The 27,574-nt window shown below is 43.7% G+C and overlaps 1 protein-coding gene across 1 annotated transcript; it reads right to left on the bottom strand.

Annotated features, from left to right (window-relative positions):
- On the bottom strand, nt 1-26,125 carry PTGFR (prostaglandin F receptor). The gene is made up of 4 exons (XM_077278202.1): nt 25,910-26,125; nt 20,983-21,820; nt 3,702-7,601; nt 1-592 (listed from the first exon to the last, which is right to left on the bottom strand). The coding sequence occupies exons 2-3, from the start codon at nt 21,775-21,777 to the stop codon at nt 7,266-7,268; spliced, it is 1,131 nt and encodes a 376-aa protein (XP_077134317.1). The 5' UTR covers nt 21,778-21,820; nt 25,910-26,125; the 3' UTR covers nt 1-592; nt 3,702-7,265.
- Between the last annotated feature and the right edge of the window lie 1,449 nt (nt 26,126-27,574).

Raw genomic sequence — 27,574 nt, forward strand, 5'->3', positions numbered from 1 at the left:
TAATACATAGTTTATTCGCAAAGGAAAACCATTTAATTCTCAGACATTGACAAATCTAAACAATCTGTACCCGAAACTCACAGACAGAAGACGAGTAGCAACATTGTAACAACATTAAACATCACGATGACGGATTTGGCATTTTGAATAATCTCCTTTCTGTGCGGGATGAGTCTCAGTCGCAGAATGAAGAGATGAGGAAACTTCCAGAGTTCGGGTCAAAACGTTTTTCACAAAATTGAATCATTCATTTATTACCTGAACCTAAAAAAATAACTGATTTTGACAAAATATAAAAATGGCAATTACCTTGTGAATTCTAGAGATCTGACAATCCAAAGACTGAGCTTTACGTTTAATAGATAATTCCTATTTCAGGTTGAAGTGTAAAATTAGCAACAGGATTGTAAGTTTAGAAATCCAAGAAACTTACAAATAGCCTTACATTAAGAAAAGTGAATCTGCCAAAATGTGATTTGTCAGATCGGGCAGGAAGTTCCAACACCAATACAGCTGCACGACGAGATGAGTGTCATGTTTTTCTTATTTTAATTGTGCAGTCCTCTTCCCAGTCTTAAAATAAGGTGGCAGCCTGTAAGGGTACCGTCACACAGTACCATTTTGATCGCTACGACGGTACGATTCGTGACGTTCTAGCGATATCGTTACGATATCGCAGTGTCTGACACGCAGCAGCGATCAGGGATCCTGCTGAGAATCGTACGTCGTAGCAGATCGTATGGAACTTTCTTTCGTCGCTTGATCTCCCGCTGTCATCGCTGGATCGTTGTGTGTGACAGCGATCCAGCGATGTGTTCGCTGGTAACCAGGGTAAACATCGGGTAACTAAGCGCAGGGCCGCGCTTAGTAACCCGATGTTTACCCTGGTTACCAGCCTAAACGTAAAAAAAACAAACAGTGCATACTTAGGCCGGCGTCACACTGGCGAGTTTTACGGACGTAAGAGCGCAGAAACTACGTCCGTAAAACTCGCATTACATACGGCACAATGCTTCTCAATGGGGCTGCTCCTATTAGCCGTATATTACGGTTCAGTATTATACGGCTTTCTACGGCCGTACAAAATCGCAGCATGCTGCGTTTGTCAGCGTACTGCGCAAAAAAATCGCCAATGAAAGTCTATGGGGGCGAGAAAAATACGGATTCCACACGGACCAGCAGTGTGACTTGCGAGAAATACGCAGCGGTGTTAGTGAAAAGTCGGTAATTCAATTGCCGGCTTTTCATTTCTCCTGCACAAACCCGACAGGATATGAGACATGGTTTACATACAGTAAACCATCTCATATCCCCCTTTTTTTTGCATATTCCACACTACTAATGTTAGTAGTGTGTATGTGCAAAATTTTAGCGCTGTAGCTGCTTAAATAAAGGGTTAAATGGCGGAAAAAATTGGCGTGGGCTCCCGCGCAATTTTCTCCGCCAGAATGGTAAAGCCAGTGACTGAGGGCAGATATTAATAGCCTAGAGAGGGTCCATGGTTATTGGCCCCCCGTGGCTAAAAACATCTGCCCCCAGCCACCCCAGAAAAGGCACATCTGGAAGATGCACCTATTCTGGCACTTGGCCACTCTCTTCCCACTCCCTGTAGCGGTGGGATATGGGGTAATGAAGGGTTAATGCCACCTTGCTATTGTAAGGTGACATTAAGCCAGATTAATAATGGAGAGGCGTCAATTATGTCACCTATCCATTATTAATCCAATTGTAGGAAAGGGTTAAAAAACACACACACACATTATTAAAAAGGATTTTAATGAAATAAACACAGCGGTTGTTGTAATAATTTACTGTTCTCTCAAATCCATTTGCAGGCCCTCGCTTGGCAACATAATAAACGCACAAGATACATACCTTCTGATGTACTGTCAGGTCCAACGATGTAATCCATCTGAAGGGGTTAACTAATATTACAAGCAGGAGCCCTGCTATAATGCAGCTGTGCTCTGTGCTTGTAATTCCCCTGCGAATGAATGAAATGTAGGTCATTGACCTACATTTCATTCATTCGCGGTGAGGCGCCCTCTGGTGGATGTTCTCATGAACTGCAGCCTGGGAACTTTTTCCCACGCTCCAGGTCATATGAGGACATCCACCAGAGGGCGCATCACCGCGACTGAAGGAAATGTAGGTCAATGACCTACATTTCATTCATTCGCAGGGGAATTACAAGCACGGAGCACAGCTGCATTATAGCAGGGCTCCTGCCTGTAATATTAGTTAACCCCTTCAGATGGATTACATCGTTGAACCTGACAGTACATCAGAAGGTATGTATCTTGTGCGTTTATTATGTTGCCAAGCGAGGGCCTGCAAATGGATTTGAGAGAACAATAAATTATTACAACAACCTCTGTGTTTATTTCATTAAAATCCTTTTTAATAATGTGTGTGTGTGTTTTTTAACCCTTTCCTACAATTGGATTAATAATGGATAGGTGACATAATTGACGCCTCTCCATTATTAATCTGGCTTAATGTCACCTTCCAATAGCAGGGTGGCATTAACCCTTCATTACCCCATATCCCACCGCTACAGGGAGTGGGAAGAGAGTGGCCAAGTGCCAGAATAGGCGCATCTTCCAGATGTGCCTTTTCTGGGGTGGCTGGGGGCAGATGTTTGTAGCCACGGGGGGGCCAATAACCATGGACCCTCTCCTGGCTATTAATATCTGCCCTCAGTCACTGGCTTTACCATTCTGGCGGAGAAAATTGCGCGGGAGCCCACGCCAATTTTTTCCGCCATTTAACCCTTTATTTAAGCAGCTACAGCGCTAAAATTTTGCACATACACACTACTAACAGTAGTGTGGAATATGCAAAAAAAAGGGGGATATGAGATGGTTTACTGTATGTAAACCATGTCTCATATCCTGTCGGGTTTGTGCAGGAGAAATGAGAAGCCGGCAATTGAATTACCGGCTGTTCACAGATATCGCGCTGAATGAAATCTAAATACAGAATATATATATGTGTCACAATGACATATATATATATATATATATATATATATATATACTGTATATATGTTTTCCCTAACATTTGAGCACATAAATCCATTAGATGTCGGTTTTGCAAGCCTGCGCGAAAATCTCGCAGTACGGATGCCGTACGGATTACATACGGAGGATGCCATGCGCAAAATACGCTGACACACCCTGCCTACGGATCAATATTTTGGGAACATTTCTCCGTATTACGGCCGTAGTACGGACGTATAATACGTGGCGTATTGTCTTACGCCAAGTGTGACGCCGGCCTTACATTCCGGTGTCTGTCCTCCAGCGTCTCAGCTTCTCTGCACTGTGTGAGCGTCTGCCGGCCGGAAAGCGAGCACAGCGGTGACGTCTGACGCCACCGCTGTGCTTTCCGCTATGGCGCTTACACAGTGGAGAGAAGCAGAACGCCGGGGACAGACACCGGAATGTAAGTATGCACTGTTTGTTTTTTTTACGTTTACGCTGGTAACCAGGGTAAACATCGGGTTACTAAGCGCGGCCCTGCGCTTAGTTACCCGATGTTTACCCTGGTTACCGGGGACTTCGGCATCGCTCCAGCGCCGTGATTGCAACGTGTGACCGCAGTCTACGACGCTGGAGCGATAATCATACGATCGCTGCGACGTCACGGATCGTGCCGTCGTAGCGATTAAAATGGTACTGTGTGACGGTACCCTAAGCCTGTAGGACACTATTTTGCTTAATTGCAACTCATCGAATCATGAAAAATTTGATCCTGGCAAATACCAATTTTCTTGCGAACTTTTAAGTTAATTTAAGTAACATCGAATCGATTTGCAAATTTCTGGTCTTAAAAAATTACATATATAATTTTGTGTATACAGCTCTCATGAAATCCATGTGACTCCTTGGTTACAGACTGCAAAGAATTAAGGTGAAATTATAAAATTCTGTCTACCTGCAGCTGCCACCAGGGGGCGTTTAGGAGCTCACTGCATTCTGTATCTACAGTGTACTCAGTAATAAAAGTCTATGCAGTGAGCTCCCCCTAGTGGTGGCTGCTGGCAGACAGGATATTATAATTTGACTCTCGTGGATTTGTAGATGCATTAAAATGGAATACTTTAATAATATATTAAGAAATTATTTAGCCCATAAATTAAAACAGACAAAATGACACGACGTTAAAAAACTTACCAATCACTTTAAGGCTTTTTAGTGCAATATTTCACTCTGGGTTTTACACTGGGTAACAAAAACCTTCCCTGATTGCAGTTAGGACGAGACTTTCTACATTGTTCTTTACTGTCCAAGACCAGTAACCAATATTGCACATATTTGATGGTAAGATCTGCCAATAACAGACAGGCAAACGTGCGCACCGAGCTCAGGATAAGGACATGCATCATTACGCTGATCCGGGATTTAATAATCCACAAAATCTGATGATCCGGCACATCGTGAAATTATATTGGGGAATTTCTCAATATCACAAGACTAAACCGAGTAGAGAAATCAAATTAGAAACCACATTAATAGGATATCACTTCCCAGAAAGGTTCTATCCTTGTTTTAGATGATTTTTCATAATCCAGAACCTGGCGCCTATCATATTATGGCATCATCATCAGTCCCAGAGTCATTTGTGCCACATTTCAAGAAAATATACTGAAAGTAGCAATATTTTCCTTAAAGAGGACTTGTCACTTCCCATAAATATATCATTTGTTACCTGGTGTAAACGCCGCTGTTCTCCTGAATCCGGCGATGTTTTCCTTTTGTTCCTGCTCCTCTCCGTTCCTGAGATACGGCCCCTTCTTTCCTATATATAAATCTGGTCTTGTTAACCAAGTGGGCGTGGTCATCAACTCTACTCTGTGGGTGTCTTCTTGAGGATCACGCCCAGTTGACTAATAAGACTAGATTTATATACACGAGAGAGGAGGCCATATCTCAGGACCGGAGAGGAGCAGACACAAAAGAACAGCGGCATTTACACCAGATATAATAGTGACATATTAATGATAAGTGACAGATCCTCCTTAAATTTATTATAAAGAAAATGAATTTTGAAAGTATTCTGTGCTGAATATCTTTTTTTTAGTTAAATATTTAACATTTTAGGCAGGTTTTAAAAAATAACAAAACATTCTAAAATCAACAGTAACATTTCCATTTCCTAAATAATCGAAATTCGATATTTTGTTCTCTTCATGAAATGTAAATTACTTGGACAAATGTACAATGAGAACTCCACATAGAAACAAATACAAAACAGACAGAACTCGACCCTGGACATAAATACTTTTACATATACAGTAATATTGCACTATTTTAAAACAACAATGCTACAAACAAAAAAGCACATGAAACGAAAACATTTACATTCCTTTTTTTTCTCCAAAAAATATAGATTTACTGTAGTTTATGTGTTAAAAGTCTATTTGCAAGGCAATACTGACTGCAGGTGGCAAGGTGGATTAGGAGAATATTGTCAAAACTTTCACAAAACTAGTTTAAAACAGAGTCCTCCTAAAAAAAAATCACCCAAATTTGATTTAGCAATCGCGATTACTTAGTATCCAGGATAATGTGTTAAAAACAATGCACACAATGAAAAAGAAATATAGAAACAAAGTTGTAAAGTTGTAGTAGTGAGGAAAGACTTATTGTTTCATTTGATAAGATTATGTTGGCATTCGTTATCTCGTCTGACAAAATTGTGGTTAAATATTTGATTGTCCGCTTTAGTTTTATGGGATATTTTGTCATTAGAGAACATGTTGCCTCTTGGATCACGGATCGCCTGCTGTTACGCTCAACAAAATGGTTCACAAAGGCTGTAACAAAAGTATTTATCACTTGCTTATTTTCCAGGATGGAGCTCTATGGAGGCATTAGGTCTCCTGCGAGTCACTATACATGTGCGCCATTACCTAACTCATACGCAGCCTCTAACTTACAAATATTATAGGAATTCCAACCAATCGGAACTTTTTTAGTCAATAATAAAGTATAGGGTAAGTCTTGGTAATTTTAGATCTAACCCCCTCTCATTATGAAGTCCCATAACTTGTGTATTTCTAAGCCCAGACACTTATAACCCACTGGTGTAAATAAGGAGTAATGGCTGCACATGTTAGTAGGAGATAAAAGGTCATCAGATCCAATGCGATCAAACCGTTCACAATAGAAATTTGTATCAAATTTGTGTTGAATTTTTAGCTATTTGCTGAACTCGGCAAATTGGAACTATTTACTTCACAGAAATTGCCTAAAATGATTTTCCCCCATTTTACATAAGGTAGAAGATTGTATCATCCAGAGAAGGATCAGGTACAGATGTGCAGGCCTCCATATGATGCCTTACAGCTGTCACATCACATGGTATGGCACAGCCAATCAGGAGGGACTGTCATAGCCTGTATAAAAGCAGAGGCAAGGAATGCAGCAGTCATTATATGGTGAATCTGGATAGTGAGAAGATGTCACAGCTCAGACATAGAGATAGAGAGGAAAAGTCGTAAAACACTGAATAAACTGTACAGATAGTGTGTGACAGCACATCAGTGAAGAACGGCTACCATCTGTTTACTGATAGCCAGATACGTAAAGGTTGGTCACTTTGACATTATGAAGACTATGCTATTGTTAAAATGTGGTTGGATACAGTCCTAGTTGACCTCAGAAAGTTACATTTTTTCATGGCAATAGGAGGCTCTGGAATATTTTGGATTTGCCACAATACAAATTACCTGGAAAATTTTGGTGGTGTTGGCAAATTCGAATCTCAAAAGTAAATTTCTAGTAAATATCGAAATTATAAAATCTCTTAAAATTTGATTTTTTTTATGCACTTTTTTGAATCACAATACATTTTTTACTGAAATTTTTGAAAATATTCTCCTTAATTTTTTGTCAACTTTGGTTTCATCTCAAGTTCTCCTTTAGAGGTTTCTCTTGATCATCACTTGTAGATGATCTTCACGGGATTTCCTTCCCATTACAATGGGAAATTCACCAAACACTTTATTGATAATGAACAGAAGCAGCCAAAAAGTTTTTCCGGCCATACAATAAACATTACATGAAATTATCCTTTACATTTGACCGTCAATGACGTTTCCATGATTTACAGTCTACTATTTGGCATAAAATGAGGTCTGCGTTGGCCGCCGCGCCGTGAAATATATCAGTCGTCACTTTTTTTTGATGGTCCATAACTTCACTGACCATTCTCCCATCGCCATGTCATAGCATCATCTCATACACATCTGGAAACGCTCATTTACTTTCGATGAGTTCACACTTTTGTTCCATATCTGTTTTTGGGCAGATGCTGAAGGTGTTTGTTCGCGAGCTGGCAGGAGATTCGGAGACAGTGGCGACCTTCAGGGAGTTTTTGATGGAGCTAAATTCCCATGCGTGTAAACCAATGATTTCTACGCCGCAGCAGCGCCGGGCGATTCGGAACAGTTTTCTAAGGACAGTTTTCCGCAGAAGAATATAAACCCATGGGTCCAATATTTGATTCCAAGTGGCCATTCGGAGAGAAAAAAGTATTGTCTTGTGAGGGTCCTGGGATCCATACATGTTTAATCCAATGTTTGCCATTGTAACCTGAAAAAAATGACAAATATGTCAATTAATTTTCTATTTTCAGTAAAAAGCAAAAAATGAAAAGAAAAATTTTATAAAACATTTCTACATACAAAACCTTCTTAGTTAGTGTGAAGCTGTCACTCAAACTTGGACCTTTCATTTTAGAAAGGTTGACCTTCTGTCTAAGACAAAACACCAAACTAATACCACAAGCAAGGGCAGATGACCATGGGGGGCAATTCATGGCAGTGCTCAGTGGCCCACAGCCAGAGAAGATCCCAAAGTCTAATGCAGTTTGGAGTCTACAGAACCCTGCAAAGATACAATGTACTGGTCAAATATCAGAAGGTCCTGAATGGAGAAGCAGGTCGCATGAGTGACCTCTGTGCCAGTCACTCCTGTGACCATGGGGGAATCAACGGCCCTGCGAACCCCTACCCCATTCTGGTTATAATGAGCATCCTAGCAGAGGGTCCCAAGTGATCTGATATCCATCACCTACCGTAGGTAAGAGATGTCCATTTTGAAACAACCTCATTGGGGGCAAAGTGACTATAGTGGGTGGTTAACGGCCCATAACCTGTATTGTATGTGGACTTAGACCCACTCAGTCCACAAATGGACACGCAAAGCACATATCCAAGATTTGTTCATTGTAGGAACAGGGCTACACAAGCATTTTTTTGTCAACATCATGAGGCCTAATCAACGTATTGAGTTCTAGGCGACATCATGTGGCCTACTTAACGTCTTGAGGCCTAGTTGATATCATGAAAACTAGTAAATGCTATGGGGCCTAGTCAGTATCTTGAGGCCTAGTCTACATCATGAGGCCTAGTCAACATCATGAGGCCTAGTCAACGTCTTGAGGCCTAGTCGACACCTTGAGGCCTAGTCAATGTCTAGAGGGCTAGTCAACATTGCGAGGTCATTTGACATCATGAGGCCTAGGCAATATCATGAGGCGTAGTCAACAATATGAGGCCTAGTCAAGGTCATGAGGTCTAGTTAATGTCTTGAGGCCTAGTCGACATCATGAGGCCTAGTTCACATCATGGGGCCTAGTCAGTGGCGTAACTACAAAGTTATGGGCCCCGGTGCGAACTTCCAAATGGGGCCCCCCCCCTACCTCCGTGACGCCCCCCCACCCCCTTCCCCTAGATACGCCTCGGACTGTTGCAGGAATCTCCTGCACTGCAACATGGTGTTGGGTGCCAGCACAGCCCGCACAGTGGTATATCCAGCACAGCCCGCACAGTGGTATATCCAGCACAGCCCGCACAGTGGTATATCCAGCACAGCCCGCACAGTGGTATATCCAGCACAGCCCGCACAGTGGTATATCCAGCACAGCCCGCACAGTGGTATATCCAGCACAGCCCGCACAGTGGTATGTACAGCACAGCCCGCACAGTGGTATATACAGCACAGCCCGCACAGGGGTATATACAGCACAGCCCGCACAGGGGTATATACAGCACAGCCCGCACAGGGGTATATACAGCACAGCCAGCACAGGGGTATATACAGCACAGCCGGCACAGGGGTATATAGAGCACAGCCAGCACAGGGGTATATAGAGCACAGCCAGCACAGGGGTATATAGAGCACAGCCCGCACAGGGGTATATAGAGCACAGCCCGCACAGGGGTATATACAGCACAGCCCGCACAGGGGTATATACAGCACAGCCCGCACAGGGGTATATACAGCAGAGCCCGCACAGGGGTATATACAGCAGAGCCCGCACAGGGGTATATAGAGCACAGCCCGCACAGGGGTATATAGAGCACAGCCCGCACAGGGGTATATACAGCAGAGCCCGCACAGGGGTATATACAGCACAGCCAGCACAGGGGTATATAGAGCACAGCCCGCACAGGGATATATACAGCAGAGCCCACACAGGGGTATATACAGCAGAGCCCGCACAGGGGTATATGCAGCACAGCCAGCACAGGGGTATATAGAGCACAGCCAGCACAGGGGTATATAGAGCACAGCCAGCACAGGGGTATATAGAGCACAGCCAGCACAGGGATATATACAGCACAGCCCGCACAGGGATATATACAGCACAGCCCGCACAGGGATATATACAGCAGAGCCCGCACAGGGGTATATGCAGCACAGCCAGCACAGGGGTATATAGAGCACAGCCAGCACAGGGGTATATAGAGCACAGCCCGCATCTCATCTCCCCCCCCCCCCGATAATGGCCCCACAGTCCGGTGAAAAAGAAAAAAAAAAACTCTCCTCACCTTTCCTTTTGCCCGCGCTGCTCCTGGTGGCTGCAGTCTGCCCAGGACACTGCAGGTGCGCGATGATATGACGTCATCGCGCACCCGCAGTGTACTGTCAGAGGCAGAGCGGGGAATGATGGGAGAGGGAGCGTCAGGTGACGCTCTCCTCCATCATTGCATTGAACTATACCGGTGTCATAGACGCCGGTATAGTTAAATGCGGCGGCGGCGGCGGCGGCGGCGGCGGGGGGGGGGAGGAACAGTGCAGCGGCCCACTACTGGCATCGGCTCTTCTGGCATTTGCCAGAAGTGCCCGATGTCCAGCCCGGCCCTGCCCTGACCTGCCGGCCCGGGGCCCCTGACCTGCGGGGCCCGGTCGCAATGGCGACCGCTGCGACCGCGGTCGTTACGCCCCTGGGCCTAGTCAACGTCTTGAGGCCTAGTCAACACCTTGAGGCCTAGTCAATGTCTAGAGGGCTAGTCAACATCGCGAGGCCATTCGGCATCACGAGGCCTAGTAAATGTCGTGAGGCCTAGTCAGCACTATGAGGCCTAATCAACATCATGGGGTCTAGTTAACGTCTTGAGGCCTAGTCGACACCTTGAGGCCTAGTCAACGTCTAGAGGGCTAGTCAACATCGCAAGGCCATTCGACATCATGAGGCCTGGTCAATGTCATGAGGCCTAGTCGGCACTATGAGGCCTAATCAACATCATGGGGTCTAGTTAACGTCTTGAGGCCTAGTCGACACCTTGAGGCCTAGTCAACGTCTAGAGGGCTAGTCAACATCGCAAGGCCATTCGACATCATGAGGCCTGGTCAATGTCATGAGGCCTAGTCGGCACTATGAGGCCTAATCAACATCATGGGGTCTAGTTAACGTCTTGAGGCCTAGTCGACACCTTGAGGCCTAGTCAACGTCTAGAGGGCTAGTCAACATCGCGAGGCCATTCGACATCATGAGGCCTGGTCAATGTCATGAGGCCCAGTCGGCACTATGAGGCCTAATCAACATCATGGGGTCTAGTTTACGTCTTGAGGCCTAGTCGACACCTTGAGGACTAGTTAACATCTAGAGGGCTAGTCAGCATTGTGAGGCCATTCGTCATCTTGAGGCCTAGTCACATGTTGTGAGGCCTAGTCGATGTCATGCAACATAGTCAACGTCATGGTGTCCAGTTAACACCATGATACCTATTTTTTTTCCCCATATTTATTATTCTCTGGGACGTATATCACAGGAACAGAGAGGCGCACAAGCAAAAAAAAAAACAATACCGGATTCAAGAGAACATTGGCATTTATACCAGGTAAAATGTTTACATCCTTATGTCAAGTGGTGGGTCGTGTGTAAGGCCTTTTTTCACAGGTCTTGTATAATGGCGATATATAGCATAGCATAGCGTATCTTGGAGCGCACACCAGAGATACAGACAAGTATAATCTCCTCACAATTTTTATCATTTATTTATGAGGGTTTAGATCTTACTACATTTTTATATATTTTTCATGATTATCCTTTGAAGGTCTGAGTCCTCATAAAATGTCAGACATGGAAGCTAATTTTACGGTGAAACATGACGACTGCGCGACGCTGACATGAGCTTGGCGCTTACTAATGATACAGAGGAGAATGCGAGTCCAGAGCCCGAATTACTCACTACGGCACATCTGGATGTAAAGTGAAACCCATTTGTGGGAAGGGGTTAAATAATGCGTTTGACCCTTTATTTATTCAGCACTTAGGTCTGGAAATACTTAATGGCTGAGATAAACCTGCGGGCAAAAAATAATAACGAAACCTCCATCGCTGCCATTAGCGGATAAGATGGATGAGAGATTTTCTGAAGACGTGGAAGGAAAACATTCCATTACCGTGGACACGGCAGGTACGCGGCACATTACACGTATACTGTGGGGTGACGTCTTCCCCGGATTCCCGCATTTCACAGACTCTTCCCTCCCCCCATCCCGACTATTCATTAACAACAAAATAAAATATCTCTTGGCTGAATCGACATCGATGGATTTATTCCTAAAAATCAAATTGTAAGCTCAACGTCAAATGTGCAGCGTGATGTAGATTTATTATATCTGCGGGACATCACTGATCACATAATGTGTTAGTGCAGAGATCATATGGCTTTAGATTAATTCCGTGCCCACTTTTTGCTTATTTATTAGTTGCTTATGTTTTATTTTCCATTTGCAATTTTATTTCTGTTAATGTTGATGATTATGGCTTACAGCCAATAAAAACCCAAAAGTCATTATCTCAGTAAATTAGAATACTTTATAACACCAGCTTGAAAAATGATTTTAAAATCCAAAATGTATGTTCAGTAAATGCACTCAATACTTGGTCGCGGCTCCTTTTGCATCAATTACTGCATCAATGCGGCGTGGCATGGAGGCGATCAGCCTGTGGCGCTGCTGAGGGGTTATGGAAGCCCAGGTTGCTTTGATAGCAGCCTTCAGCTCGTCTGCATTGTTGGGTCTGGGGTCTCATCTTCCTCTTGACAATACTCCATAGATTCTCTATGGGGTTAAGGTCAGGAGAGTTTGCTGCCAATCAAGCCCAGTGATACTGGGACCTAAGGACCTTTATAAACGCTTAGGAGCCTTTGCAGGTGTTTTTTGTTAATTATTCTAATTTACTGAGATAATGACTTTTGGGTTTTCATTGGCTGTAAGCCATAATCATCAACATTAACAGAAATAAACACGTGAAATAGATCACTCTGTGTGTAATGGCTCTATAGAATATATGAGTTTCACTTTTTGTATTGAAGAACTGAAATAAATTAACTTTTTGATGATATTCTAATTTTGTGAGAAGCACCTGTATGTGTTTTTTTTTTTGCATCTCTACAAGGCCTATTTTTTAATTTGTATTATTTCATTTTCCTTATTTATTGCTGCATTACTTTTTTTATTACTTCTATTTTTCCTCCTCTATATTTATGTATTAATTGTTGCACATTTGTGATTTTGGTTGTTTAGATTTTTTTTTTAGCACGGAAAAGCCAGAAGTAACACAACTTGTAAGTAATGTTCATTTCACTGCATTACTTGTTGTTTTTCTGTTTTAATTAATTCAGAAGACAAAGTTTTTTTTTGGGGGGGGGCAGAAATGCTTGAAGAACTGAAGTGCTCCTAGAAAATAAATGCCGGAGACGGCCGGGTGCTGCTGATAATGGCCGTCCACAGAAGAGAGGATGCCGATAATGCTGATCAGGCTCCTTTATTGGTGATCTATTCCGGCTGCACGTTTCGACACCGAGTTGTTCTCTTCAGCAGCACACCATGATGTCTTTTTCTAAGTGAACTTCCTTAAAATAAGAGCTGGTCTTGTGCCACTGAAGTAAGGAATATGTCTGGGAGTAAAACAAGTCAATATTAAGAAATGTTTGTGCCCTCGGTGTTCACACGTTGATATCCTTGCCCTTAGCTGTGTATCAATGGTAAACACTTCCCGCTCGTCGTGTGGGCGAGCGCAGGACATGATGTGTCACAAACACGGTGATTTCCTGCGTGAAGAAGTATAAACAACATTCTCTAAGCAGTTTCCACAGTGAGAGAAGAAAGTGCATAAGAGCAATGTAGAGTCCAGTAATCCGGCACAAATCCTGCTGAGGCCACATGGGAAATAAGAGCACAGGGGCCACTGGAAGCTCCCGGGACCCCGGTGCAAAGTCTATAGCTGGGCAGATATGTTAGTTACCGTGCTGGGCTTCCTCAGTCTGCAGGGCAGCAAGGTCAGACAGCTGCAGAGAAAGGCAGGACTGGTGCAGGAGACCATGCGTCAGCAGGAGGGGACCATGCGTCAGCAGGAGGAGAACATGTGTCAGCAGGAGGGGACCATGCGTCAGAAGGAGGGGACCATGCGTCAGCAGGAGGAGAACATGCATCAGAAGGAGGGGACCATGCATCAGCAGGAGGAGAACATGCGTGAGCAGGAGGGGACCATGCATCAGAAGGAGGGGACCATGCATCAGCAAGAGGAGAACATGCATCAGAAGGAGGGGACCATGCATCAGCAGGAGGAGAACATGCGTGAGCAGGAGGGGACCATGCATCAGAAGGAGGGGACCATGCATCAGCAAGAGGAGAACATGCGTCAGCAGGAGGGGACCATGCGTCAGCAAGGAGGAGAACATGCGTCCGCAGGAGGGGACCATGCGTCAGCAGGAGGAGAACATGCGTCAGCAGGAGGGGACCATGCGTCAGCAGGAGGAGAACATGCGTCAGCAGGAGGGGACCATGCATCAGCAAGAGGAGAACATGCGTCAGCAGGAGGAGACCATGCATCAGCAGGAGGAGAACATGCATCAGAAAGAGGGGACCATGCGTCAGCAGAAGGAGAACATGCGTCAGCAGGAGGAGAACATGCGTCAGCAGGAGGAGAACATGCATCAGCAGGAGGGGACCATGCGTCAGAAGGCGGGGACCATGCGCCAGCAGGAGGAGAACATGCGTCAGCAGGAGTGGACCATGCCTCAGAAGGAGGGGACCATGCGTCAGCAGGATAACATGCGTCAGCAGGAGGAGAACATGCGTCAGCAGGAGGGGACCATGCATCAGAAGGAGGGGACCATGCGTCAGCAGGAGGAGAACATGCGTCAGCAGGATGGGACCATGTGTCAGAAGGAGGGGACTATGCATCAGCAGGAGGAGAACATGCGTCAGCAGGAGGAGAACATGCGTCAGCAGGAGGAGAACATGCATCAGCAGGAGGGGACCATGCATCAGAAGGAGGGGACCATGCGCCAGCAGGAGGAGAACATGCGTCAGCAGGAGTGGACCATGCGTCAGAAGGAGGGGACCATGCGTCAGCAGGATAACATGCGTCAGCAGGAGGAGAACATGCGTCAGCAGGATGGGACCATGTGTCAGAAGGAAGGGACTATGCATCAGCAGGAGGAGAACATGCGTCAGCAGGAAGGGACCATGCGTCAGCAGGAGGAGAACATGCATCTGCAGGAGGAGACCATGCATCAGCAGGAGGAGAACATGCAGCTGCAGGAGGAGACCATGCGTCAGCAGGAGAGGACCATGTGTCAGCAGGAGGAGAACATGCAGCTGCAAGAGGAGACCATGCATCTGCAGGAGGAGACCATGCATCAGCAGGAGGAGAACATGCAGCTGCAGGAGCAGACCATGTGTCAGCAGGAGAGGACCATGCGTCAGCAGGAGGAGAACATGCAGCTGCAGGAGAGGACCATGCATCAGCAGGAGGAGACCATGCATCAGCAGGAGAACATGCAGCTGCAAGAGGAGACCAATGCGTCCCCAGGAGGAGAACATGCGACACTGATCAGCAGCAAAAAGTGTCTTAGGATTTGAAGTAATGTTGCATTACACTGAAAGACCATTCATTTTAAAAGGCACCATGTAATACTTCCTTCATCCTGTGGTGGCGCTGCAGCTTTAATGAACACTTGCTGCTAGATTCCTCTATAGATCGGTTGGGATCTAAGCAAAGGGACATCCTGCCAGGAGCTTATTTTTATGGCTCTTTCTAGCAAACAGCAATTGTCTAAAGGGAACATACCCTTGAGATAATTTTTCAAGGAGTTCTACAACTTTCCATTTTCAACACTAATGAATAACTACAACCTGGAACAGGGAAGGTTAGGACTGGCCAATAATTACAGGGCATGTATCATCAAAAAATAAGCTATTGTTTAAAATAGTTGTTTTGCTAAATTTATTTTTGATTATTTTTTTTTCAATATAACAATCTGTTTAAAAACATCTATGCAAATTGTCTTAGATAGAAAGAAGACTTCAGTGCCGCCTACTAGAAGTAGCAATCCTAAAGGTCAGTATTGACCCTTTAACGAGCAGCTCCATTAACAGAAACGTGTTTTGGGCTGTTTGACCCTCATCAGTGCAAAGCATCTAAATTGTGATATTTACTCTGACAGCTATGGCTATCTGCGACTGGAGCTTCCTGTCCTTCCTGTAAGTGTTATCAGCAGGCGCCTTATCATGAGAGGAAAATATACATCGATGATGATTACACTCTTGTACACAGCTGATAACACAGGATTTCACATTCGCAATAGATGATGTCACAGGTCACCTCCTCCTCCTGTACAATGACTAATAACACCTCTATATACAGTAGATAACACAGGATCCACCATTCACAATAGGTGATGTCACAGCTCACCTCCTCCTCCTGTACAATGTCTGATAACACCTCTATATACAGTAGATAACACAGGATCCACCATTCACAATAGGTGATATCACAGCTCACCTCCTCCTCCTCCTGTACAATGACTAATAACACCTCTATATACAGTAGATAACACAGGATCCACCATTCACAATAGGTGATGTCACAGCTCACCTCCTCCTCCTGTACAATGACTGATAACACCTCTATATACAGTAGATAACACAGGATCCACCATTCACAATAGGTAATGTCACAGCTCACCTCCTCCTCCTGTACAATGACTAATAACACCTCTATATACAGTAGATAACACAGGATCCACCATTCACAATAGGTGATGTCACAGCTCCCCTCCTCCTCCTGTACAATGACTGATAACACCTCTATATACAGTAGATAACACAGGATCCACCATTCACAATAGGTGATATCACAGCTCACCTCCTCCTCCTCCTGTACAATGACTAATAACACCTCTATATACAGTAGATAACACAGGATCCACCATTCACAATAGGTGATGTCACAGCTCACCTCCTCCTCCTGTACAATGACTGATAACACCTCTATATACAGTAGATAACACAGGATCCACCATTCACAATAGGTAATGTCACAGCTCACCTCCTCCTCCTGTACAATGACTAATAACACCTCTATATACAGTAGATAACACAGGATCCACCATTCACAATAGGTGATGTCACAGCTCCCCTCCTCCTCCTGTACAATGACTGATAACACCTCTATATACAGTATATAACACAGGATCCACCATTCACAATAGGTGATATCACAGCTCACCTCCTCCTCCTCCTGTTTAATTACTGATAACACCTCTATATACAGTAGATAACACAGGATCCACCATTCACAATAGGTGATATCACAGCTCACCTCCTCCTCCTCCTGTACAATGACTAATAACACCTCTATATACAGTAGATAACACAGGATCCACCATTCACAATAGGTGATGTCACAGCTCACCTCCTCCTCCTGTACAATGACTGATAACACCTCTATATACAGTAGATAACACAGGATCCACCATTCACAATAGGTGATGTCACAGCTCACCTCCTCCTCCTGTACAATGACTAATAACACCTCTATATACAGTAGATAACACAGGATCCACCATTCACAATAGGTGATGTCACAGCTCACCTCCTCCTCCTGTACAATGACTGATAAGTGATAACACCTCTATATACAGTATATAACACAGGATCCACCATTCACAATAGGTGATATCACAGCTCACCTCCTCCTCCTCCTGTTTAATTACTGATAACACCTCTATATACAGTAGATAACACAGGATCCACCATTCACAATAGGTGATATCACAGCTCACCTCCTCCTCCTCCTGTACAATGACTAATAACACCTCTATATACAGTAGATAACACAGGATCCACCATTCACAATAGGTGATGTCACAGCTCACCTCCTCCTCCTGTACAATGACTGATAACACCTCTATATACAGTAGATAACACAGGATCCACCATTCACAATAGGTAATGTCACAGCTCACCTCCTCCTCCTGTACAATGACTAATAACACCTCTATATACAGTAGATAACACAGGATCCACCATTCACAATAGGTGATGTCACAGCTCCCCTCCTCCTCCTGTACAATGACTGATAACACCTCTATATACAGTAGATAACACAGGATCCACCATTCACAATAGGTAATGTCACAGCTCACCTCCTCCTCCTGTACAATGACTAATAACACCTCTATATACAGTAGATAACACAGGATCCACCATTCACAATAGGTGATGTCACAGCTCACCTCCTCCTCCTGTACAATGACTAATAACACCTCTATATACAGTAGATAACACAGGATCCACCATTCACAATAGGTGATGTCACAGCTCACCTCCTCCTCCTGTACAATGACTGATAACACTTCTATATACAGTAGATAACACAGGATCCACGATTCACAATAGGTGATATCACAGCTCACCTCCTCCTCCTCCTGTTTAATTACTGATAACACCTCTATATACAGTAGATAACACAGGATCCACCATTGACAATAGGTGATATCACAGCTCACCTCCTCCTCCTCCTGTATAATGACTGATACCACCTCTATATACAGGAGATAACACAGGATCCACCATTCACAATAGATGATGTTACAGCTCACCTCCTCCTCCTGTACAATGACTGATAACACCTCTATATACAGTAGATAACACAGGATCCACCATTCACAATAGGTGATGTCACAGCTCACCTCCTCCTCCTCCTCCTGTATAATGACTGATAACATCTCTATATACAGTAGATAACACAGGATCCACCATTCACAATAGGTGATGTCACAGCTCACCTCCTCCTCCTCTTCCTGTACAATGACTGATAACACCTCTATATACAGTAGATAACACAGGATCCACCATTCACAATAGGTGATGTCACAGCTCACCTCCTCCTCCTGTACAATGACTGATAACACCTCTATATACAGTAGATAACACAGGATCCACCATTCACAATAGGTGATATCACAGCTCACCTCCTCCTCCTGTACAATGACTGATAACACCTCTATATACAGTAGATAACACAGGATCCACCATTCACAATAGGTGATGTCACAGCTCACCTCCTCCTCCTGTACAATGACTGATAACACCTCTATATACAGTAGATAACACAGGATCCACCATTCACAATAGGTGATGTCACAGCTCACCTCCTCCTCCTGTACAATGACTGATAACACCTCTATATTAGGGTGCCAAGGAAATGCATGGTAAAAATTAAGTAGCAAGTTTTTGAAGGTGTTACCTCCTAATTTTGTTCCTTTTTGGTCATAGATATTTTATCATTTTCTTTTTTTAAGATTAGTTATCATTTACTGGTTGCTCAATGGCACATCATATTGCAGTTTTAAATGTTTGTTTACTATTTCTCGTCATGCATATCCAGCGTTATGTATGGTATGTTATGCCGTTTGCCGATCAGATTAATTGATTTTATATTTTGATAGATTGGGTGTTTCTGAACGCGGCGATACCAAATGTGTGTACATAAATATATATATATATATCTAATATATAAAGCTGAATGTGTGTATGTGTGTGTGTGTGTATGTCCGGGATTGGCATCTGCACCGTCGCAGCTACAGCCACAAAATTTTGCACAGTCACACGTCTGGACCCCGAGAGCGTCATAGGCTATGTTGTGAGGTGAAATTTTAACCCCGCGCTTTCCAATTCACCAAACAATTTTGCCCCTATCTACATAATGGGGAAAAAATGAAAGGAAAAGTGTTGGAGGCAAATTAACAGCTGCCAGATGTGAACAAGGGGGACTTAAAGAATGACAGCGATGGCGCCAAAGAGTATATACTGTACAGTTGCTAAGGTGGGGCCCCGACATGGGATAATCACCACACCACCACGGGGATATGAACACACACACAAAATGCGCCACACACTACCACGTGCTCGAACACATATACCACCCTCAGCGCACATTTCACCACACATACACCAACCTCGCCACATAAAAGTCGAAACACAAAAGTCGCCGCTCAAAACTCGCCCCGCGCAAAACTCTCCACATGCAAAACTCGCCACACGTGCAAAACTCACCTCATGGAAAACTCGCCACACGCAAAACTTGCACACGCAGAAAAATTGCCACATGCACAAAAGTTGCAACACATGCAAAAGTTGCCTCACACAAAACTTGCACATACTCAAAACGCACCACACATAAAACTCGCCACGCGCAAAACTCGCCATGCGCAAAACTTGCTGCACACAACTTGCTATACTAACCTGTCACATGCAACTCGACACACAAAAAGTTGCTACACGCATGTCGCCACACAAAACTCATCTCACAAAAGTCGCTACATGCATGTCGCCACACGCAACTCAACACACACAACTTGACACATGAAACTCGCCCTAAAACACACACAAGTCTGGTATTATCCTTCAAAAATAAAAATCTGATTAATAAGCAGACAAACTACAAGAGCAACAAATGTACCATATAGGAATCCGGCTGCTGTCAGTCACATGCCCAGTCTATTATATGTATGTGTGAGCTAATATATACTGCCAGGGGGGAGGGCTTACTGTTGGCTGGGGATTTATCAGGCTGCCAATAGCAACCAATCACAGCTCAGCTTCTATTTTGCTACAGTTAATTAACCTGAGCTCTGATTAGTTAATATAGGCAACAAAGACATTCTCAGTATAACAAAGCTAATATATGTTGTGAAATGCTTCTATTAGCTTAATTTTTGCCTTTTAATAATTACATTTCTATCTATTTGTTTTGTGGTTTTTGTGTGCAGAGTAAATTTGTGTTAACACATTCTATTTTGCTAACAGCAGTCATTAACCCGGGCGAAGCCGGTAGTACAGCTAGTATATATATATATATATATATATATATATATATATATATATATATATATATATATATATATATATATATATATATACCTTGAGCAAGTGGTAAATCTACATTTAATGTCAACATATTTTACATGGGGAATCCTTATGCCAAAAGGAACAAATTTGAGGGGTAAGACTTACCAATTTTCAAATTTCATTTTTCCTTGGCACCCTACTCTATATACAGTATATAACACAGGATCCACCCATCTCAAAATTTTGCACACGCTCATTAGATGCTCAATGCCACAGATATGGTCAGTCTGTTCATTGCAGCTAATGTACATGTGAATTTGCTGAAACAACAGGAAGTGAAAATCTGAAAAGCCCCAGTGCCCCATTATGAAAAGTGCAAGATTTCTATTTTTTATTTTTAATACAGATCGTGATATAACAAAAATAATTGCCAAACATTTTTCAAAAATATATTTGAAACATTAGGTTATTTTCTGATGACATATTCCCTTTAAGACAATGTGCAAAGTGTTTTCTCCTGTGTTCTAGAACTTACCAGGAACGGAGTCCAGCAGATACACGAGACGCACATGATGGCCAGGAGCTGGATGATCATCTCTAGATGGTGAGACCTCCCCTGCCGGTGTTGCTGGCTCTTCAGCTTGGATCTGAGTAATGTAATTCCAGTCATGGCGTTGCACACGAATGAGATGGCCAAAGAAAGGAGCCCGAGAGAGGAAAAGAACAGCAGATGGAACTGATCCATCCAATCCTCAATCTTCTCAGTCTTTAGAAAGCACCACGTCCTGGTGGCCTGGATGTGGTAGGACCTTAACGTCACAATCGGCAACAAAGCCACAAAGATGGCGAAGAGCCAGACGAACGCCAAGATCATCTTAGCGTGTCTCGAAGTCATTTTGGTGGAGTGAAAGATGGGCTCGGTGACTCCGATACACCTCTCCACCGCCATCACGCTCCCGAGTAACAGCGGGCAGAGGCCGAAAAACACCATGCACATTCCGAAAATGCTGCACAGGACGTCCGCGCGATCAAACTTTGACCAGTCCCGATTGGAGGCGTAGATAAAGACAGCGATCGTCCCATTGATGAGATGGCCAAACAAGTCGGTAAAGACCAAGCCACTGGCAAACAGGAGGAAGGAAGCCTTGGACTTCTTCCGGAACCGCTGGTAGGCTTTCAAGAGGATGACGATGGCGAGACTGTTGGATGTGATCCCCACCGTCATGAACACTATGGAAAAGAACACCGATATCTTCAGGTCCCTGAGGTCCGTACTGTTTGGTGGGGACACGGCTCCGCTATAGAGCTCCTCCTCCGTACTATTGTTCATTGTTGGAAGAGTGGATTAACGCATCTTCATAGAACGGTGCGACCTGTAAAGAAGGAAGAGACAATAGAGGAGACAATGTGTTACATGTAAGGGACTGGAAGTAAACCGGCTACATTATCTATAGGACACTAGATCTGCTAAGCCACGCCCATGAAGATAAGCTCCACCCCCGAGTAAATACCTGCAGAACTAAAGGGCATTGGGAAAAGACAGACTCGTATTTTCTAAGTCAGATCCCTGAATGGCTATTGGTGTTTTGAGCTTAAGAGAAATCTATCTATTATCTATCCACCTATTATCTATCTATTATCTATCTATCATCTATCGATCTGTTATCTATCGATTATCTATCTATCTATTATCTATCTGTCATCTATCCTCCTTATTGATCTATTATCTATCTATTATCTATCTATTTTATATCATCTGTCTATTATCTATCTGTCCATCTATCTATTATCTTTCATCTATCTATTATCTTTCATCTATCTATTATCTGTCTATTATCTATCATCTATTATGTATCTATCTATTTTATATCATCTATCTATTATCTTTCATCTATCTATTATCTATCTATCTATCTAATATCTATTATCTATCTATCTATTATCTATCTATCTCTCTATCTATCTATCTATCTATCTATCTATCTATCTTTTATCTATCTATGTATTATCTATGTATCTATTATCTATCTATAAAATAATGAAGCACCACAGAAATACTAAATATGCAGTAAAAGGTGCTGAATCCTCCTGGACATGAACCATTTGTGTGCAGTAGAACATAATAAAATAGAGAGAAGCTGCACTTGCATAAAGTGGACAGTTATTAGCCCACGTGGCGATGTTGGAGTCCTATCAAGGGTTCTGTGATGGGTCCATAACATCAAACATTAATCGGCTAATAAAAGTCCACTCTTTTGCATATTTTATTTGAGTGCTGCCCTCCTCTATCTTATTGTATCTCTCTTTTTCCATAGCTTAGGGGATCACTTACTGGTTGCTGGGGGTCTGACAGCAGGGACCCTCACTGATCCTGAGAACTGGTGATCCCGAACTGTATGGAGAAGATGTGCGCCCACTTGATCTCCGCTCCATTCAGTGTCTATGGGAGTCCAGTTCCCGGGTTTCAATGCCCCGTTGTCAGGACTGGACCCCCAACGATCGGTAACTTGTCCTCTCTCCTATGAACAGGAAATAATATCTTAAAATCCTTTACGCTTCCCCTCAATCATCGGATGAGATAAATGTAAAGTAAATAAACATTGTCAAATCCCCTCTAGAATCTGCTCCCAAAATTGGGAATTTCCTGTGGAATTATCTGTGTGCCGCTCTTCCCTGCAGAACTTTCCATTCTCAGAGACACGTGTTTTCTCCTAATCCTGGAGCAATTGGGAAACATCCTAAAAGACTTTCATAATAATCTTTCCATTCCGGTGCCAACAGCTTCATGCCAAGACAGGCGCAGCAGAGCGGAGTTTGCCTTGTGATGCCGCGATGTGTTTCTATCCATAGGAGCAGCAGAGGTTAGCAGAGAAACGACACCTTCAGCTCTGCTACATCCATCGGAGATTGACGGGAAGCGTATGGAATGGGATGAAGCGCGAGGAGTCGGATCCGCTCTGCCCTGATCTATTCTTCTCTCTGTATATCACATATTGATGTTACTCATTAGATACATTGTATGGATCACAGGGATCAATATCATTAATATCATTCATTAAAATCCAAACCTGAGGAAAAGTCGGAATCGAGAAGAAACCGACTCATAAACATCGTGTGCTAATAGAAGAGGTCTGAGAATCCGAAATCACAAGCTGCCCCCCTGCCTAAATATAGAGCGGCCCGAACACTGACGCGTCTGTCTTATTTACAGAACATCCAGACTATTGGAGCCGATTCACACCGGACTTAGAAAGAAGCACTGGAATGGAGCCACATTAGGAATTATAGCAGAAAATTAGCAATTGGTCAATGGTCAGATTTGATTAGAATGCCATTACCAGGGAAAATTAGCAGGAAATCTAAAGGGGCGATTAAAGTCTTGTTATATTTACAGAAAACTCTGCCTATGGCTTGTGTCTGCTCCGGAAATCCCACTGCAGCTGCAGTACCAGACACAGCCTATGGACAGAAGTGGCGCTGTTTCTGGGGAAAAAAAATCCTTGGGCTTCAGTTTTTTAAAGTTACTTTTCATTTCTTGTCTTATAGAATTTGTTGATTTTTTGTGCCAAAATATTCAAACTCGTGTCCGAGGTTTCTGAATATTGTACAAAAAATTTCTTTACTTCTCTCTTTGACCGCTTTTTTAGAGCAAAAAGTTTCATGATTTGCAAGAATGTCACAAAATTTCCACAATAATTTCAGGTGTACGTAAAGTTACTTGGTGGGGAGGGGAGCACATTTGCACCAAAATTTTGTGACTTTTTCAAAAGTTAATAGTCTAAAAAAAACTTGGCACTCAAAATTCAAAGAATAAAGTGGTTCATTTATTCTGCATCCAGACAATAATAGTTGAACGTTTTCGGTCCTTACTTGGACCTTCTTCAGAACAAACTATTTCAGCGGTGGGGATATCTCCTTAATTATATTGTCTCAGTCTCTTTTTTCAAAAGTCACATCTGATAAGTTAGCGACAAACATAGGAAAACAAAAGCATCGCCCACAATGGCAAACATAAAAAGAAAAGAAAAATAGACTGAAAAAGCGCAAGTTAAAGGATGAATAAGGTGCAAATCAAAAACTGGTTAAAAACAAAAAAAACTAGACATCAAAGATGAACTGAGCCCCTTGTTTTATGCAACTGTTATTTATGCAATTGTCCTATTTGATTATTAAAATAGCGCAAAGTTTCATTTTACTGTTTTGCACCAAATCACGTAGATGTCACGTAGAGTTTTGGTGAAAGTATCACAGCTCATTTCACAGAACGTTTTACGACTTCTCAGAACCCTCCTGAATTGTTGTCTTTTTCTCATTGACTTCAAAGTGGGAAAAACAGAAAACAGAAAAAACATGAAAAGTCTGTAACTGAAATCTTTACTTTGATGAAGTTCTAGAAACTTTTCCCAGAATGTAATGAAGAAAACTTTCTGAATTTAGAAGGGACCTGACCTATAATAAACCCTCAGGACTCTGGGGAGCTGTACCCTGCGGGCGCCAGCTGCTGCCAGTGCCATGTTTGCTCGTACATACTGCAGTCGATGTTTGAGCAGATGGACAATTGCTTATAATGCAATTCCCTAACATAATCACTGTTGCAGAGCCTTGTGCACACAGCCTGTAAATGGCACACGCAGCCTTCCTGCACTCTCGAGCCTTGCTCCGTCTGTGTGCCGCCTTATGACCGCAGTACATTCTCCCCTGGCGGTATTGCTCCTGGCGGGGCATGCTATACATTAAGGGCAGATGATGGCCCCATACACTTGTTTCAATCCTTTATCACCTGGAGATTGTAAAGATCTGTCCTATCCATGAGCCATAAGGGTTTACTTCTCTTCCATACTGGGGGGTCCATGCCGCCCCCAGAAGTGATCCGGTAATGAGAACCAGATATTGGCTGTAAGATTAACCCTAAAATGCTCCATACAAGACTATGGGAGCAGCACACAAGACCTCACCTCCTAGTGTCATTGTAGCAATCCGAAATGTTGTACAACACAACACAAAGTCTGATACATTGTTTCCTTATAGATTCTTCCCAACTCCCATAAAACAGCACAAGGAGCCTCGGACAGACCTCGAAAACACCCTACTAGTAAATAGGGTCAAGCATGAGGGAATCCTACCTAGAATCCTCAACTTAGTGAATTTTAGATATTTTGATGCAACTTTTAAATTAACTCCAATTAAAAGTTTTTAAAAAAAAAGCCGCCATACAAACCTCATAACAGAATTACACTAAATGTTTGAGGTTCCCATTCCTGAGACTTTGTGTAGTGTAATATATGCCAGGGCAAACATTGAAGGACCCTGATGGGTACACAGATGCCCCGAGGGACCTGGATTTAGAGGAATCATTGAGGAGAGAGCGACTCAACAATTCATGATATGGGGTCAGCGATCGCTACCGATGATTCCACAGTGGAGGGGGCACTATATGCAGAATGTAGAAGGGTTCACCATACCTGTCCTGGCGTCCCCTCCGGTCGTCACCAGTCACAGCGCCCACCATCCTGGACCAGGCTTATTCTGCATGGCACCTCCTGGAGTCCTCAGTAATGACCCCCCTCTGCTGGACATTAATCCTGGGACTTGTCTCATATCCCCATGTGTGGAGTCTGGGGGTCTGGACCCGGGCATATGAGCCAGCAGGGCGAGAGCAGGACCATCCAGCAGCAGCCAGGTTCTCGCTCTGAACATAACCTCAATGTGGTTCTCCAGGAGCTCGTCCAACCCCTCCCACACGAATTAACCATTGTAAGACGTGGAAAAGACACACACTCACTATTACCATCCACAGCTACTGTCCAGGCACCGCCGGCTGCCTGTATATAGCGGATCTAGGCGAGGGGTGTACATTGCCAGAGTAAAGGGGGCTTCTGCAGAATGGGGGGCAAACAAGTCATGCACCTACACTAGCCCAGAATATCAGGGGATGGTGGGGGGCGGCATTCCAATCTATACATCCATCCATCCATCCATCCATCCAGAATGCTACATGAAAGTGATAAATACAAATGTAGCAGAGCTGAGATTGTTATTCACCTCTACTGAGTCGTATCAGTTATCCACTGTGTGAGTTAAAAGCTTTGTAATTCATGTATACGTAGTGATGTGACAGAGATGACATTGCGCTATCAATGTGGTTTTGCACCTTAGTAACTCAACCCTGGAACAGATATTGTATGGAGACTTGCACATTTTATTGTGCAGCAAATGTAGAAAAGAACTTTTTTGTGCCTTTAAAGTGAATATTCAGGTTTTGCTCTTTTATTTCTGCAAAATGTATAAAATGATGTCCTGGTATGGTTCTAGATTTTCATATTCATGTTTTGCATATGTGTTTCAATAGTAATTGTTGTGTAATTTTTCTAATACAGATCCCCTGTACAGACAGGAAGTTACATGATAACATTCTTCCAATCTGCAGCCACCACTAGGGGGAGCTCCCTGTATACAGAGATACATGATAAGATCCTGCCTGCAGCCACCACTAGGGGGAGCTCCCTGTATACAGAGATACATGATAAGATCCTGTCTGTAGCCACCACTAGGGGGAGCAACTGTATACAGCGATACATAAGATCCTGTCTGCAGCCACCACTAGGGGGAGCTCCCTGTATACAGAGATACATGATAAGATCCTGTCTGCAGTCACCACTAGGGGGAGCTCCCTGTATACAGAGATACATGATAAGATCCTGTCTGCAGTCACCACTAGGGGGAGCTCCCAGTATACAGAGATACATGATAAGATCCTGTCTGCAGCCACCACTAGGGGGAGCTCCCTGTATACAGAGATACATGATAAGATCCTGTCTGCAGCCACCACTAGGGGGAGCTCCCTGTATACAGAGATACATGATAAGATCCTGTCTGCAGCCACCACTAGGGGGAGCTCCCTGTATACAGAGATACCTGATAAGATTCTGTCTGCAGCCACCACTAGGGGGAGCTCCCTGTATACAGAGATACATGATAAGATTCTGTCTGCAGCCACCACTAGGGGGAGCTCCCTGTATACAGAGATACATGATAAGATCCTGTCTGCAGTCACCACTAGGGGGAGCTCCCTGTATACAGAGATACATGATAAGATCCTGTCTGCAGCCACCACTAGGGGGAGCTCC

The sequence above is a fragment of the Ranitomeya variabilis genome, chromosome 8, assembly GCF_051348905.1.
Source record: "Ranitomeya variabilis isolate aRanVar5 chromosome 8, aRanVar5.hap1, whole genome shotgun sequence".
NCBI classification, from domain to species: Eukaryota; Metazoa; Chordata; class Amphibia; order Anura; family Dendrobatidae; genus Ranitomeya; species Ranitomeya variabilis.